This window comes from Colobus angolensis, unplaced genomic scaffold (genome assembly GCF_000951035.1).
Source record: "Colobus angolensis palliatus isolate OR3802 unplaced genomic scaffold, Cang.pa_1.0 Scaffold117, whole genome shotgun sequence".
Taxonomy (NCBI): domain Eukaryota; kingdom Metazoa; phylum Chordata; class Mammalia; order Primates; family Cercopithecidae; genus Colobus; species Colobus angolensis.
Window position 1 is genome coordinate 7,147,213 of NW_012112808.1, and position 15,238 is coordinate 7,162,450.

General features: G+C 39.1%; 1 protein-coding gene across 2 annotated transcripts in view; it reads right to left on the reverse strand.

The window, feature by feature from the left end:
* RALGAPA2 (Ral GTPase activating protein, alpha subunit 2 (catalytic)) overlaps window positions 1–15,238 on the reverse strand; it is a 321,938-nt gene that overhangs the window by 220,761 nt on the left and 85,939 nt on the right. For both annotated transcript variants that reach the window (XM_011963148.1, XM_011963143.1), the window contains exons 11-14: window positions 11,342–11,509; window positions 10,143–10,280; window positions 6,296–6,444; window positions 1,531–1,642 (exon numbers count right to left, since the gene is read on the reverse strand). In XM_011963148.1, the coding sequence (XP_011818538.1) occupies window positions 1,531–1,642; window positions 6,296–6,444; window positions 10,143–10,280; window positions 11,342–11,509 (567 nt within the window). The remainder of the gene's footprint in view (window positions 1–1,530; window positions 1,643–6,295; window positions 6,445–10,142; window positions 10,281–11,341; window positions 11,510–15,238) is intronic.

Consider the following 15,238-nt stretch of genomic DNA (forward strand, 5'->3'; position numbering starts at 1 on the left):
AATATCTGAGAAGGTTTTCTCCATTGCATGGGGGGAGTTTTTTTTTCCCCCAAAGACCAAAACCAACCAAGGAGAAAAAAAAAAAAACCCAAACCCCAGAATAGATACTTGTTTAATTCTGTGACAAGCTCTCTAATTCCAACACACAAAACAGATGCAGAGGCAGGCAATTGGTGAGAATAAGGCCCAAGCACCTGCCAGCGTGAGACTGGCTTCAGCTCATGTCCACTTGGCAGCCCAGGTCCAGGAGAGGGAGCTCGAAAGGGTGCCAACAGTGAGACGCTTCACTGAGAGGGCAAAGTGTGCAGTGTCCATATGTCCAGGCAGGCAGCAAAGCAGTGGTCAGTACCACCCTCCAGGCATCAGCAGAGCAAAGCTGGACACATGCAAAAGAATCACCTATGTAATTATCCAAAGTCAAGTCCACCCACTGTACTAATACCTTTATTTATGTAGAATGTCACATTTTTCCAGAGCCCTTTCATACTCTTCACTTTCAGTAATGCTTCATAAACTCTAAGGTCCTCATAAATATTAGCAATGTCAGAGTAGGCTGCCATGCTCAGGACCCTCTGGCACATCCTCTTCCCCAGGCAGCTCACCAGGTATCAGCCTGCTCTTGGTCTTCACCTGCTCACCACATGAGATGCAAGAAGCACAGGCATCTCCTTGCTCTCTGCTCACATCGAAGACTGGCCCAGCCCCCCACCATATCCGGGACTTCACTTCTACAGTTATCCTCTGTCTCCCCGAGACCATCTTGTCCTCCCTCACCGGACCATCCCATTGGTGAGCAAACATACTTTAGTACCACCCACCTTAAACCTCACCCACCATGTATGCCACCGACTTCAGCTAGCTCCCCTTTTCCTCTTCCTTTCCACATCAAACTCTGCAAAGCCTTAACTACACTTGCAACCTCCACTGCCCAGCTCTCATCTTCTCCTCCATCTACTCCAGGTGGGCCTCATCCCATAGAACATTCTCAACCAACTACATCTGTCAAAGCCCATGGTCAACTGGTTGCTCTCCTCCTACCCAATACTCATCCCTAGGCACCCAGGACACACACTCCTCTGGTTTTCCTCCTTGCTCACTGGTCACCCTTTCTCAGCATCTCTTCCATCACCTGTGGACACTGTCCTCTCTAGGTCAGCCCATTCTGTGGCTTTAAATACAATTTCCCAACACACTGATGGCTCTCAAATTTTTATCCCATTCCCATGCTTCCGTTCATCCTTTACCTCTCCAAATCTACCTAGTCTTCCACCAAAGCAATCAGAGCTTCCTAATTCCTACCACCCTTGAGCAAATCAAAAGAGGAAGGAGGCGGCAGAGAGGGAGAAGAGCCTAAAAGCCCAGCACTAATTGTAAAGAATAGATCATAACCTTCAGCACAAAGCTAAGAAGAAAAATTTCTAGAAATTTAAATTTAACATTATTCTTAAAATTCTCAATGATTAAAACTAGTTTGCTATAAAATCTGATTCACTTTCTTGCATTTGCAATGTTTTAATAAAAAAGACTTACCCTAAATAGTAACCCTGCCAAGCTCTGGGCAAACAAGTCCTTTGTTTGTTTATCCTTTGGCTTCTGCATGACAGCTTCTGTTATCCTGAGTAGTATTTGCAACATCTGTTCCCTGGGCCACCCAAAATAAAAGCTCATATTAATAATCATGTCTCCAAAGTACTTTAATTTATAGGTACCAAAAATTCTCTTAAGAATTCAGCAACACTGATAATTACATATTACTCGAAACTATTAAAGTCCAGATGCCAATTACATAATGAATATCATATTTTACCAAAATAAGCTCCCTTATGTTACAACGGTTTTAAAAATATGCCTCCCATGTCCACACAAACAGGCAGGATAAAACACAACATTCCAGCCTGATTTTCTCCCCTTGCAAAAAGGGAGGCAAGACTGTCTTCTCCAACTGTGCCAACACCTTAAAGGCACTCAGTGAAAACCTACTGGAACGTATGCAGCACTCTTTAATTTTGCTATCCGCAGTTTTACTTGACCTGTAAGGTCTCCCTATCTTTGCAACAGGAAGTTAACTTGACTTTCTGCCCTTTATTTTGTGGACACACACAGTCAGTATCTTGGTATGGTGGAATGCCACAGTACTCTCACAGGCAGGAGGGGTTTGCATTACAGGACACTTACAGGCACAGTGCTCATGCCTGGAAGATCCTGACTCTGTGCTACAGGGCACAACTGAGACAAATGCCATCACTGCAGCTCAGTTCCAATGTGCCAGCATTTTTTATAGTCTCTCACAGAAAGTTTTATGTAAAAGGACTTTGAAGACTATAAAACAGCATAGAGACAGCATAACACTGCTAATTACAATAATAAGTTATTCAGAACAGCCAAAAGATATTTTTCTTTCTTAGACCTAAGTTATATTGCTCATATCAGAGTATCTGCCCACTTTTTCTTCCCCTAGATTCCATGGGAACACAGAACACATTATGTAACAGAGGTGCATTTGTTCCTCGAGGGAAATCACTCTGGTTCCTTTCAGGTTTCACATGCTAACCATTCATCTAATCTTTACTACCTTCTCCGTGGCTTTACTGCTCTTTAGTAATAAAACTGAGAATAGGACAAAGTAATCAGATGAGATCTCTAAATCACAGTTCCTGTATGCTTTTCTCATATCTCTGCATATCAGAATAGCATTTTCTCCTAACAATATGCTGAACCTCATAAAATTCCTCACAGTAAAATCACCTGTGGGGATTTCCTGCCCTCTTTGTAGCTGGCCCCATTTGATTTTGGTCCCCAGAGTCATCTGTTGGTATACATTCGCACTGCACTCCATGCTACTTGCCCATGTATTCCTATTCCCTGCCTATGGATTCTGGAAGCACAGAAGAGGAAGGACTATCTTCTGGGCACACACGCATGAAGTACAATGGTGACCTTGAAGACTGGGAGAAGAAATGGCACAGTGCTGGGGGACAGCTTGTCGCTCACCACATTCAGGGTACCCAGGTCCCTGTTGCCAGGGAAGAGAAGGGCAGCACCTAGTATCACCACTGCCCATTCACGTTACACGATGCATAAGACAATGAAAAACAATCCCTTGCACACAACTAGTTACAAACCCATCATGAGAATGTGATGAGAACAACAGACATCGTAAGTTTCGAGTAAAGCCTTGATCACGGCAACTGCTATCAAAAGCTACAAATGTGATCAAAGCAATGACTGACAAAAACACAGTCAATTTGATTTCTGAACCTATGAAAGCTTGGAAAGGCATGTAGAGTCTTCTGGAAGAAAACAAGGGTGGAAAAACTACGGTTTGGAAAGATCTTTCCTAACAGTAGAAAGATGCACGACCTGCCAAAGCTGCCAGTTTTGACAACTGCTTGTTCCTTTCTATTTTGTGAAGCACTGACTTCTCCAAGGAGAACTGCTCAAAGAGTGTAATAAACTTCTGTTGGAGTACATGGAAATCGGGCATGTGTATCATCCTTGGGTCCAACACAGGAGTGAGAGTTTTCCTCCATTCTTCATTATTTACCTGATCTCCATCTCCTCATCCAGGTGACATTTCAACTCATTTACATACCAGTTATTCCCTATTTCAGGACCACTTCTTACAGTTCCCTGGCTACAGCCACCATCTATGAGACCGTCATAGATGACGGTCTCAGCCACCATCATCTATGGCACTGCACTGCATGTGCTTCAGCAGCCACAGGGGCCTTTCAGAAGCATAAATTGTATTATGTCACAATCTTGCAGACACACAGGGAGGTAGCTGGTATCCTTTTTTTGGTCTGCAGGGCCCCAAGAAACCTGGCCCTGGCCTGCCCCCTGCCTCCTCCCCTTTCACTCCATCCACTCCACCACACTGGCCATCATCTTGTCCTTCCTTAAACAAGCCACTTTTTTTTTTTTTTTTACCTTTTCTCCCTTCAGGGCTTTTGCATCTGCTGCTCTTTCTACCAGGAATGCCCTTCCCTTAGACCTCCCCAAGGCTCCTCCTTCCCTTCACTCAGGGCTTTGCTTAGGAAGGCCTTCTCTGACAGCTGACGGAAATAACTCTCCCTCTGTCCATGCCAAGCAACACACACCCAATTCAGGACTCTCTTCACTTTCCAACCTTCACTGTTCTTCTCAGTACTTCAGACTCTCTGAAATTGTTTCTAGATTTTTAATGTCTCTCGGTCCTATGAGGATGTAACCTCATGAGGGCAGGGAACTTGTCTACAGAGTTCACCACTATATTCTCACAGTAGACGCTCGATAGTTATTTATTAGATGGAAGAAAAGGAGGTAAGGAGAGAGGGGAGAAGAAGGAGTGAGGAAGGAAAGGAGAGATGGGAGGCAAGGGATTATCTGGTACTTAAATACACAAGAAAATCTGTTAGAGAAACTGCTCACATTCCTTTCTATGCTCTATTGACCATTTTCCCGTTAATTATTTTCATCAATTTCTACAATTTTTCTTTTCTATACTTTCACCTAGGAATCTATGAATTAGTATAAGTCAGAACAGGATTGCTTAATTTTATTTCCTAGAATTTTCATCAAAATAAAAAGATTATCAAAAAAGATAAAAAAAACTGTTGATACAGTAGTATACAAAACTCAGGAAGTTTTCAAAGGAAAAAAACATTTTAAATGATGTTAATAAAACTATGGTATTCAGGAACAGATATTTCAGTTGAAAGCATATACCAGCATTTCTCATTACTGTCAATATTACTGACGTGGAATTTAACTTTGTTTACATCATATTGTGCATCACTGTAATATTTCCAGTTTTAACAATTTCTTAACTTGGCAAGTACTGCTAAGTTTAGAAGTCTGGGAAAGATGACGTTGGAATCTACATCATATCATTTTGATGCCTTGGTTTCTGTACTTGTGAACTTTCTGCACACCAGGATTCTTGAGTCCACCCTTCCCTCATCTTTGAAGCAAAAGAATTGGACTTGGTGGCCTGCAGTTCCTTTCCGATCAGACCTTGTGTCCACGGTTTCCTACCAACTGCAGACACTTTCCAAAGCCCCTTTCCTGCTGACTCAAGGGCCTCCAGAACACAGACATGGGCAGAGGACCCCTCTGGTTTCAGGTAGGAAAGGTGCCACTGGTCCGCAGGGCCTCCAAGGACTGAGAACCAAGGCAGAAGATCACCTAGGGAGATGCTGGGGTGGGCAGCTTGATTGCACAAGGGCGGCGGTGGAATGAGAGGGAACACGCAAAGGACAGGCTTGAGGAGCATTTTAAAGGCAGAAGTGAGAGGCTGATGACACATCAGGAGAAGAGGAAGAAATGGAAAGTGACTCTGAGGCTTTCTGGTCTGTTGCTGAGCATCACTGAAAATACCTCATCAGATGGAATAAAGTGAGGACTTTTTTTTTTTTTTTTTGAGACAAAGTCTGACTCTGTTACCTAGGCTGGAGAGCAGTGGCGCAATCTCACTGTAACCTCCGCCTTCCAGGTTCAAGTGATTCTCCTTTCTCAGCCTCTCGAGTAGCTGGGATCACAGGCACCTGCCACCACACCTGGCTAATTTTTTGTATTTTTAGTAGAGATGGGGTTTCGCCATGTTAGGCAGGCTGGTCTCGAACTCCTGACCTCAGGTGATCCACCCACCTCAGCTTCCCAAAGTGCTGGGATTATAGGCGTGAGCTACCGCACCCGGCTGATGACTTTCAAATAAGAGAAAAGCAGGAAAAAAAGAGAAGAGCAGGAAAAACAAATCTAATGCATTGTTTACCTATAGGGACATTACAAATAAAAACATCAAACAAAAACAAAGATGAAAAGGAAAAAAACGTTGTTGTAGTTTTAATAACAGGATCAGATTTTTGACTGCACTATGTATTTAGTCTCCGATAATTTATCATTTAAAATAATTGTTTTTCCAAAATGAATTTAAAACATCAAGTGAGAAGCAATAAAAATCAGTTGACGGCATTTCGGGGCAATTAACAAACTCTCCTGAGCTTATGATGAATATTATAAGACACCAATTGCTGCTTTTCCACAAAACTATGTTTGATGAAAGTTTAAAAGGACAAATCTACTCTTAAGTAAAATACTTATTGTTCAAGGACATTTTTAAAAAATATAATGAAAATAATTGATCTATCAAAGTACTGGGTAACTACCTTCTTCATAATTCACAGAAACTGTTACAAAAGACATTTTGTCGTTAACTTTGTAAAAACATTAAACAAATGCAAGCCTTAACATTTTAATGATGTTGAAAAACAGAAACATCTGTTTTACAATACTAATTAATTTGATAGAAACTCACCATGTCTTTTTATTCATTGTAAGCTCCATTATCATGCGCCTAAAAATAATCAAAACAGCTTTACAAGCATCAACTTGTTCTTTCAAGAGCACAGGAACTTCAGCACATGGTTCCAACAAAAAGACGTTTGCAGAGTTCGTCAAAAATACCTTAAAATCAACAATTTTACATTAGAACATTAACTGAACATAAACATTTGAATAAATTTTGCTTAAAGATGATATTAATTTCACTCTACCAATGAAATCACTTTTCAGTTATTTCCAAAAGATTCTATTTCAATAAGGCAAGTGGTACCAACATATAAATTCACAATAAGGCAAAAATTCATTAAAGCAAGTGGTACCAACACATATTCAAAATTTTTTTTAGTTCACCCTTTAGAATCACTTAAATACTGAGACACCTGAAAAGCCTTTCCCTAGGGGAAAAGAAAAAAAATCACTATTACATATTAATATTGCAACTACAGAAATTTTATGAGTCAGAAAAGCTTTGAAGACTTCTTTTCGACAACCCCTCAACAAAAAAAGGAAAACAAGGGGAAAAAGTAGGATTGTTGCACATGAATGAGAAACTTTAGTGGGGAAATGGGAGGAGAAGAGGACAGATGGCCTGACAGTGGTCAGACAGAACTATGTGATTCTTATTGAGTCTCCCAGCGCATGAACTCCTTGCTGACAGGAGCAATGGACAGCACCACTCAACAGGCATAAGAACCTCAAGCAGCTGTGATGTGCCCAGAAACAGACGAAGCTATTGACATCATACATCTTCCAGAAGCCTATTTTTTTTAATATGAAAGATATATTATGCAGTAGCATACAAAATCTAAGTGAATTCTTAAGGTTAAAAGCTGAGATTTCAAAAACAATTCAGAAAATCAGCCAACTACTCTACCCTCTGCCTCAGATCTTCAGCATACAAGTTCACTGTTCTCTACCATCAGGGGTATCTCAGCAGAAAAATGTGAGAAGCGCTGATCCAGGATATCATATACTATTACTGCTTTGAGTCACTACAGCAAAATAATGGTGCATTTCCATTTACACAGTTGACACCAGTGTCCCATCATCTGCAGATATTCTGAGTTGTCAATCTGGTATGAAGACGGACCTGCTCCATCTACTTAGTACATTCCCTCTTACATCTCCTTTGTGTTCAACAACACAAACTCAAAGGATGAAGGAGCTTCTCTAGCTCATTTGTAAATAAAATTCTTTAAAGTGTTATATCAAAATAAATGTACAATCTGACCAAATTAAAATTCACACCAAAAGTCAAGTGGGTGAACTAAAATATTCACAGCCTTTAAAGTTATCTCAGGTAAGATTAAAAAGTATTATGTCCCAATTTTCTAAGAAAAACCACTAAATAAGCACCATAATATAGTTGATGATGATGATAACTTCAGTCATGAAGAATTTACTAGTCTTTGAGTAAGAAAAACAAAAACAAAGAGTTTTTTGATTACAGCAGTTTTAGTGGTTCTGTTTTTGAAAGAAGTATGCCACAGATGATATACTGCAACACAGATCCTTTTAATTCAATATATTTGGCTTCTTGAATATGAATTAAAAACTTTTTGCACATTCCCATGTAAGAAGTCTTTATATACTTTTACTTTTTACAAAACATCAAAGGTACTGCATGAGTATTTCTTATTAATGTGCTGGTATCAGTTAAGGTAAAAATAAACTAAATTTGTATGTCCAGAGTGCACTTGTCAAAAGCAACTATAGAAAACTACTATCTCTTGAATATCTGAGACACAGTTGGAGAAAAGAAAGAAAATTACTATCTTATCAAACCTCCATTTGGCCCTTTTTCTTAATAAACAAAGTAAAGGACCAAGGTATTAGATACAAGAACAAAACTAACTATTTAATTCCAAAGTAAATACTTTTTTTAACTGTAGCACTATATATAATAAAACAGAAATTGTTTTTTCTCAGTTCAGGCAAGGACAGTAAGTCCTCATTTAATGTCATTGATACGTTGTTGGAAATGATGACTTTAAGCAAAATATAAAAGAAAATTATTTTCTCACGAACATTGTGATGACACGATGTTGAATCAAACCATGTTACTCAAAGACCTGCTGTACTCACTTCGTTTAAAGTCGCCATTTCCAAGAACCCATTGATGACATTAGTGAGGACTTACTGTAGATGTAACTCATCCTTTCAGAAAATAAAAAGCACTCTTTTGAACCCAGGAGATCACTGGCACCTGCAACCACCACAGACTGTTGCTGGAGATCCCCTTAGCTAAAAGACGGAGCTACTGAGGCACAAAGGGCAAGGACTCCTGCAAGTGTTTCTCTGATGGGGATGCAGGTCATATTTATGAGCTACACCAAAAGATGCACAAGTGAAATCATCTCAACTTTTTTAACTTCAAAATTATGTGTAGGTTTTCAATGAAAAGTGAGAAAATTCATGAGTATGGTATATTAAACTGCTAATTCACTTGAAAACAAAAAGGATACCACGAAAATGAATCCTATCAAGAAATAGATGACAGAAAATTAGAAACATGCATGTCATTCCCAGACTTTCCCCAGACTCCACACCTGGCCTCTACATGGGAGGCCTAAGTGACACATCTCCAAACGTGGATGAAGAGTGGTGGGTGAGGGGGCAATGAGCGGGGAATGAGAGGCACCCTGTATTTTCACTTACTCTTAGAGCTACATGAGACCTGAGAGGAAATCTCCCAATTCCCATTTTTGAGGTAAAATCCTGAGCTCTGGGGAGGTTAAGTAATGATCCAAAGTTGCTCTTTCAAATGTTCTCAAATGGTGTCAGTTCTATTTCATATATTCATTCAAAACAGTGTGGCAATTCCTCAAGGATCTAGAACTAGAAATACCATTCGACCTAGCCATCCCATTACTCGGTATATACCCAAAGGATTATAAATCATGCTGCCTTAAAGACACATGCACATGTGTGTTTATTGTGGCACTATTCACAACAGCAAAGACTTGGAACCAACTCAAATGTCCATCAATGATAGACTGGATTAAGAAAATGTGACACATATACAGCATGGAATACTATGCAGCCATAAAAAAGGATGAGTTCATGTCCTTTCTAGGCACATGGATGCAGCTGGAAACCATCATTCTCAGCAAACTACCGCAAGAACAGAAAACCAAACACTACATGTTCTCACTCATAGGTGGGAATTGAACAGTGAAAACACTTGGACACAGGAAGGGGAACATCACACACCAGGGCCTGTTGTGGGGGGGGGGGAGGGGGGAGGGATAGCATTAGGAGATATACCTAAGGTAAATGACGAGTTAATGGGTGCAGCACACCAACATGGCACATGTATACATATGTAACAAACCTGCACACTGTGCACATGTACCCTAGAACATAAAGTATAATAAGAAAAAAAATCTAAAAACTACATCAGTCATTTTTCTTTGTAAACACAGCCAATTTTAAGAGGAATATTACTTATAAGATTTTATAATCACCAAGCTTGTCTTGCAAATTAAGAGCCCAGATAACTACCCATGTGTGTTTGGAAGATAATTTAAAGACTTAAATCTCATTCATTTCACATTCACTATATAATCATCTCAAAAACACTGCAACCAGTTCTTATGTCTTCTTTAACTAGAAAAAATTTTTTGTAAATTGTGGGTAGGAATTAGAAAGAGAACTCAGAATAAGAATTTAATAACTAATTAAACTGCTGTTTATTGTTTACTAATAGATGGCTACAAATACCAACATATTTATATGACATTATCCCCAATAAACAAAAAGACAAAATGGCTCCAGCTGTAGGCGGTGGAGGGGTCTTCATGTTCTGGCCAGCCACATACCTGCAACAAAGCCTGGACGCCAGCTTTCACATTTGTATTTTCCTCCTCTGTCACACACCCTCTGCTCATTGCACTTGTGAAGGAGTACGTGCGTCCCCAACTGGAAGATCGTTTATGACCAGAACTTTCAGACGAGGCCTTCAGAAGATAATGATCAATTAACAGAGTAGAAGATGCACATGTTTAACTTATATTTAACTATAAATATAATTATATTATATAAACTAAGTTATATTTAGTTGGCATATTTAATTCCTTAAACTCATCAGGATTCACATGAAAATAGGTTCTAGGAGGTAGAGTGCTCCCCACTCAACGGTCAACACCTAAAATAGTGCTCAGCACTTAGTATGTGCTGAAAGAATGAGTTCTGTTTGTCCAATGACTGAGTGAGCATGGAATACAGACCTTTAAAATGAGCGATAATTTGCTTTAAAATGAGTGATAAATGATATGTAGCATATTCATTTAGATCTCATGGTAGTTATTAAAATGATTTCACCAAAATTGCAAAATTGAAATTATGGAATTAACACATATTTTAAAGTGATATGCCTCTAGGGAGAAATTTTAAACATTTTAAATTAATTTCATAATAGTATGTCAGAAATATAAATATCACTTAAGTTTCTTTCGTTTCAGGAAGATATTCCACTCTGTCATTTTGGATTTATCCAACCTATAGCTTTATCTAACATGGGCAGTGGTCCCTCCAGGAGGCCAGCACTCAGCGAGGCTTAAAGGAGAGGGACACTGCTGTTTGGTTAGTCCTTTCACAGGGGTAACACCCAGCTGCTTCTGGTACAGGCCACTGCACAAGAAAAGTCTGCCCAAACATTCTCAATTTAGTTTCTCCAAATGATATTTATTTAAACAAGCCAAGGAGAAGGCAGTGATTTTTTTAGTCTCACAAAGAGACATGTAAAATATGATGGCTTATTAAACAACTCTCCTGCGATAGAGACTAACAAAGATGCAACACGCAGATGGCCCTGGCTAGAGTTGTAGGAGATGACTGCCAATCTAGAATGGGAGTACAGAAGCTACTCTCTAAGGCAGACCCTCACAGAACTCGGCAACTCAGAAGTATCAGATGGGATAAAAGGAAGCCTTTGTCCCATTGACAAGACTTGACTGAGCAAGTATACTTGACTGAAATATATTTACCCTCAACTCAAAAGACAAGTGAAAAAAATTACCTCCTTGCTATCAGTCTCAGAAAATCCTAATTTTTCAGCATCTTCTTGGGCAACATCTTTTCTATCTGGCTCCTCCATGAACACAGGTTTGTCCTGGAGAATCCACTTTCTGTACACTTGAACTACTTTTCTTGTTACAGCTATCTCACAGGAAGGCAACAAAAATGCCTGAAAGGAAAAGAGAAAATTCCCTTTAACTACAAACAAACTCAGATCAGTATAGGGCAGCATCATGGACATTTCCAATGACCATCACTTATTTCACTTTCCTTTGGAACACACAGCTTATAAATATACTACACAGGGCCACAAATCTTTGTGCATGCCAAACTTACCAGCAGAAACAAAGACATTCTCGTAAGAGAGCCCTAAAAAATGGCAGTTAAAAATAACTTTTATAGGCTGGGCGTGGTGGCTCACACCTGTAATCCTAACACTTTGGGAGGCCAAGGCAGGCGGATCATGAGGTCAGGAGTTCGAGACCAACCTGGCCAACATGGCGAAACCCCATCTCTACTAAAAATACAAAAATTAGCTGGGCGTGGTGGCATGCACCTGTAATCCCAGCTACTCAGGAGGCTGAGGCAAGAGAATCACTTGAAACCAGGAGGTGGAGGTTGCAAGAGTCGAGGTTGTACCACTGCACTCCAGCATGGGCAACAGAGTGAGACTCAGTCTCAATTAAAAAAAAAAGAAAAGAAAAGAAAAGAAAAAAGAAAAAAATAACTTCTATATTCTGAATAATTTGTCTACAAAAATAACCAAATCACCAAATCATACCTACAGAAATCTTTCAATTGGCTACAAAACATAATTATAATGCACAACCTGGACCTTTTCCCAACAAATCAGAAATAGGTTAGAAGGGACATACTAGTACAGCCAGTGGCAACCAGTTGTGCCCACCTCTTCTCAGCTCCATGTTCACTGATGTCATCGTGTTGGCCTGAATCAGCCACGGTGGGAGTGGTTCTATCACAGAAGTCAGCATCTGTTACAAATCAGGACTTCCGTTTCTTTTTTTGTTTTTCCTTTTCTTTGCTTTTGTCCTTCTTCCTTTCCCTTCCTTCCTTCCTTTTTGGTTATTATTTTTTTGAGAAACATTTGTTTCACATTTATCAGGTTACTAATGAGTTCAGCTATCAATGTTAACAAGAGCCTATGGCAAAGTTGTAGCATTGTGCATATTTATAAGAACTTTTTAACATTAAGGAATTCCCTTACACATCTCCATACAGCAATTTTGATTTAAAGTGAGAAGATTCCAATAATGTTAAAGAATTTAAAGGAGAAATGCATTTGCTTTTTGCTTATCAGTTTTAAGGACTCTTTCCATATTTGAGGGGAACAAGAGGTAGAGGTACCCCATACTCAGATGCTTTAATGTCACAGATGAGGATACTGAGGTTTACAGCACCAGAGATATTCTTCCAGGGTTACAAAGTTAGCCACAAATCCAGGTCTTGGTCTCAAGCTGCTGGGACTTGTTTTAATACTGCCCTTAAGGTTCAAGCCACAGGATCCAGTTACAGGCAGAACTCACTTTAACAAAGGTTCATGCAATATATCAATATCGAGATAATCATGGTATCAAAAGCCAAAGTAATGGGATTTAAAAATAAAATAACTCAAATTAAAAACTCAGAGTATACGGGTTGGACAGAATGGACACAGCTAAAGAGAAAACTGGAAGAAAAATCAGAAGAAAATATCTAAAATGAACTATGAAGACATAAAAGAATGGATAAATCAGAAGACAGGATAAGAAAGAGAAAATACAACGAATAGGTTATCCAATGAATGACTGGAGATGCAGGAAAAAAAGAGGAAAAAAAAGATGGGAGGAAGAAACAATATTTGAGGAAAGAGTGGCTGAGAATTTAGCCAAAATGGGTGAAATATATCAATCCCTAGATTTAAGAAGCACAAAGAAAAACAAGGATAAATATGAAGTATATTACAGGCAAAACTGCTGAAAACCAAAGATAATCAGAAAAATCTTACAAGCAGCCAGAAGAAAAAAGACATATTTCCTCCAAAGGAGCAACCACATGACTTTCTATGACTTCGCAAAGAAATAATGGAAGCCAAGAAACAATGGAACAAAAGATTCATGTGCAGAGGGCTGCCAATGTAGAATTTAACACCCGGAAATAAAATACTTCTAAAATGAAAGCAAAATACAGACATTTTCAGATGAGAAAATTTGTTACCAGGAGAACTGAGCTAAGAGAAATATTAAAACTTATTCTTTAGACAGAAAGGAAATTTTCCCTGGTCAGAGATTTGGGAAGCAATAAAATGCAATAAAAAGAGAAAGTGGATAAATCTAAATGAATAAAACATATTTATGAAAATATACATGAATAAGGGCCGGGCGTGGTGGCTCAAGCCTGTAATCCCAGCACTTTGGGAGGCTGAGACGGGCCGATCACAAGGTCAGGAGATCGAGACCATCCTGGATAACACAGTGAAACCCCGTCTCTACTAAAAAATACAAAAAAACTAGCTGGGCGAGGTGGCGGGCGCCTGTAGTCCCAGCTACTCGGGAGGATGAGGCAGGAGAATGGCATAAACCCGGGAGGCGGAGCTTGCAGTGAGCTGAGATCCGGCCACTGCACTCCAGCCTGGGTGACAGAGCGAGACTCTATCTCCAAAAAAAAGAAGAAAATATATATGAATAAAAATAATAAAACTTGATGAAACAAACTTTACCGTGGTTCTGAAAGGGATAACATCTACATATTATATATTCATAATAATAACAACGGCACATAAACTGAGGAGTAAATAGAGCTAACGTGTACTGAGGGTAAAAGTTGGAATTAATGCTAGCATTCATGTTAGGAATGCATGTGTTAACTATTAAAGTAAGTACAAATGACTGTAAAACTAATTTAATTTGAGAAGAAAAATAGGATATTAAAAACAATGAGCTTGAAGGTCCAATACAACTAGAAAGTAAGAAGACAGCCGACTAAAACCTAATAGCAGTTGCTATGTTAAATGTAATGAATAATGATCCAATCAAAAGACAAAGATTGTAAGATTTAATTTAGAAATCTATTTAAAAGACTTAGCTGCAATTTATAAGAAGACATCCAAAACATATGAACAGGGGAGGCTGAGAGTAAAGAGTTAGCAAAAGATATACCATACAAACACTAGCCAAAAGAAAACTGGTAGAGCTATATTAAAAACAGACAAGATAGACTTTGTGCCCCTCCTCCAGAAAACCATTACTAGAGATGAAGACAGAAACTTCTTAATGACAACATTCAATTCAAAGGAATATAAACTAATTCTAAATCTGTATTGCAACTAATAATTTTGGCAAAAACATAGCAAAAACTGATAGGCTTTCAAAAAAAAAAAATCCACAATCAGAGTAGGATACTCTTCCAAAAGTGGTAGAACAGTAAGCAAAAAAATAATGCAGCCAGAGGAGACGTGAACACCTATTGGACCTTCTCACCAGATCCTCCAGGTCTCAATCTCTCATAGCTCTCACCTCTCTGTCTCTCTGAGGTACATTCAGGATAATCCATGAGGCCTAAAATATTTACTATTTGGCCTTTTGCTTTAAAAAGTGTGCTGACCCCTGCTATAGATCATACACTCCAGGACCCTGACTATTTCAACTCAAATAGTTGCCATGGACCTTTCACATGTACAACAGGAGCATGAATATGACAAAATTAATGTAGGGAATGGGCTAGGTTTTCAAATCATGGACTATTATTTTTAAAAAAAAAACTGTTTTGGCAGTATGATGTATGCAGTACTACCTAGAAAGGGATGACACAGAAAGAGGGGAGTTCCAAGGAGAGGGCTGCTAACCACAGTCAAAGAAAATGCAGAGCAAAGGAGCAAGCAAAACTCCTGTGTGACTTGTCC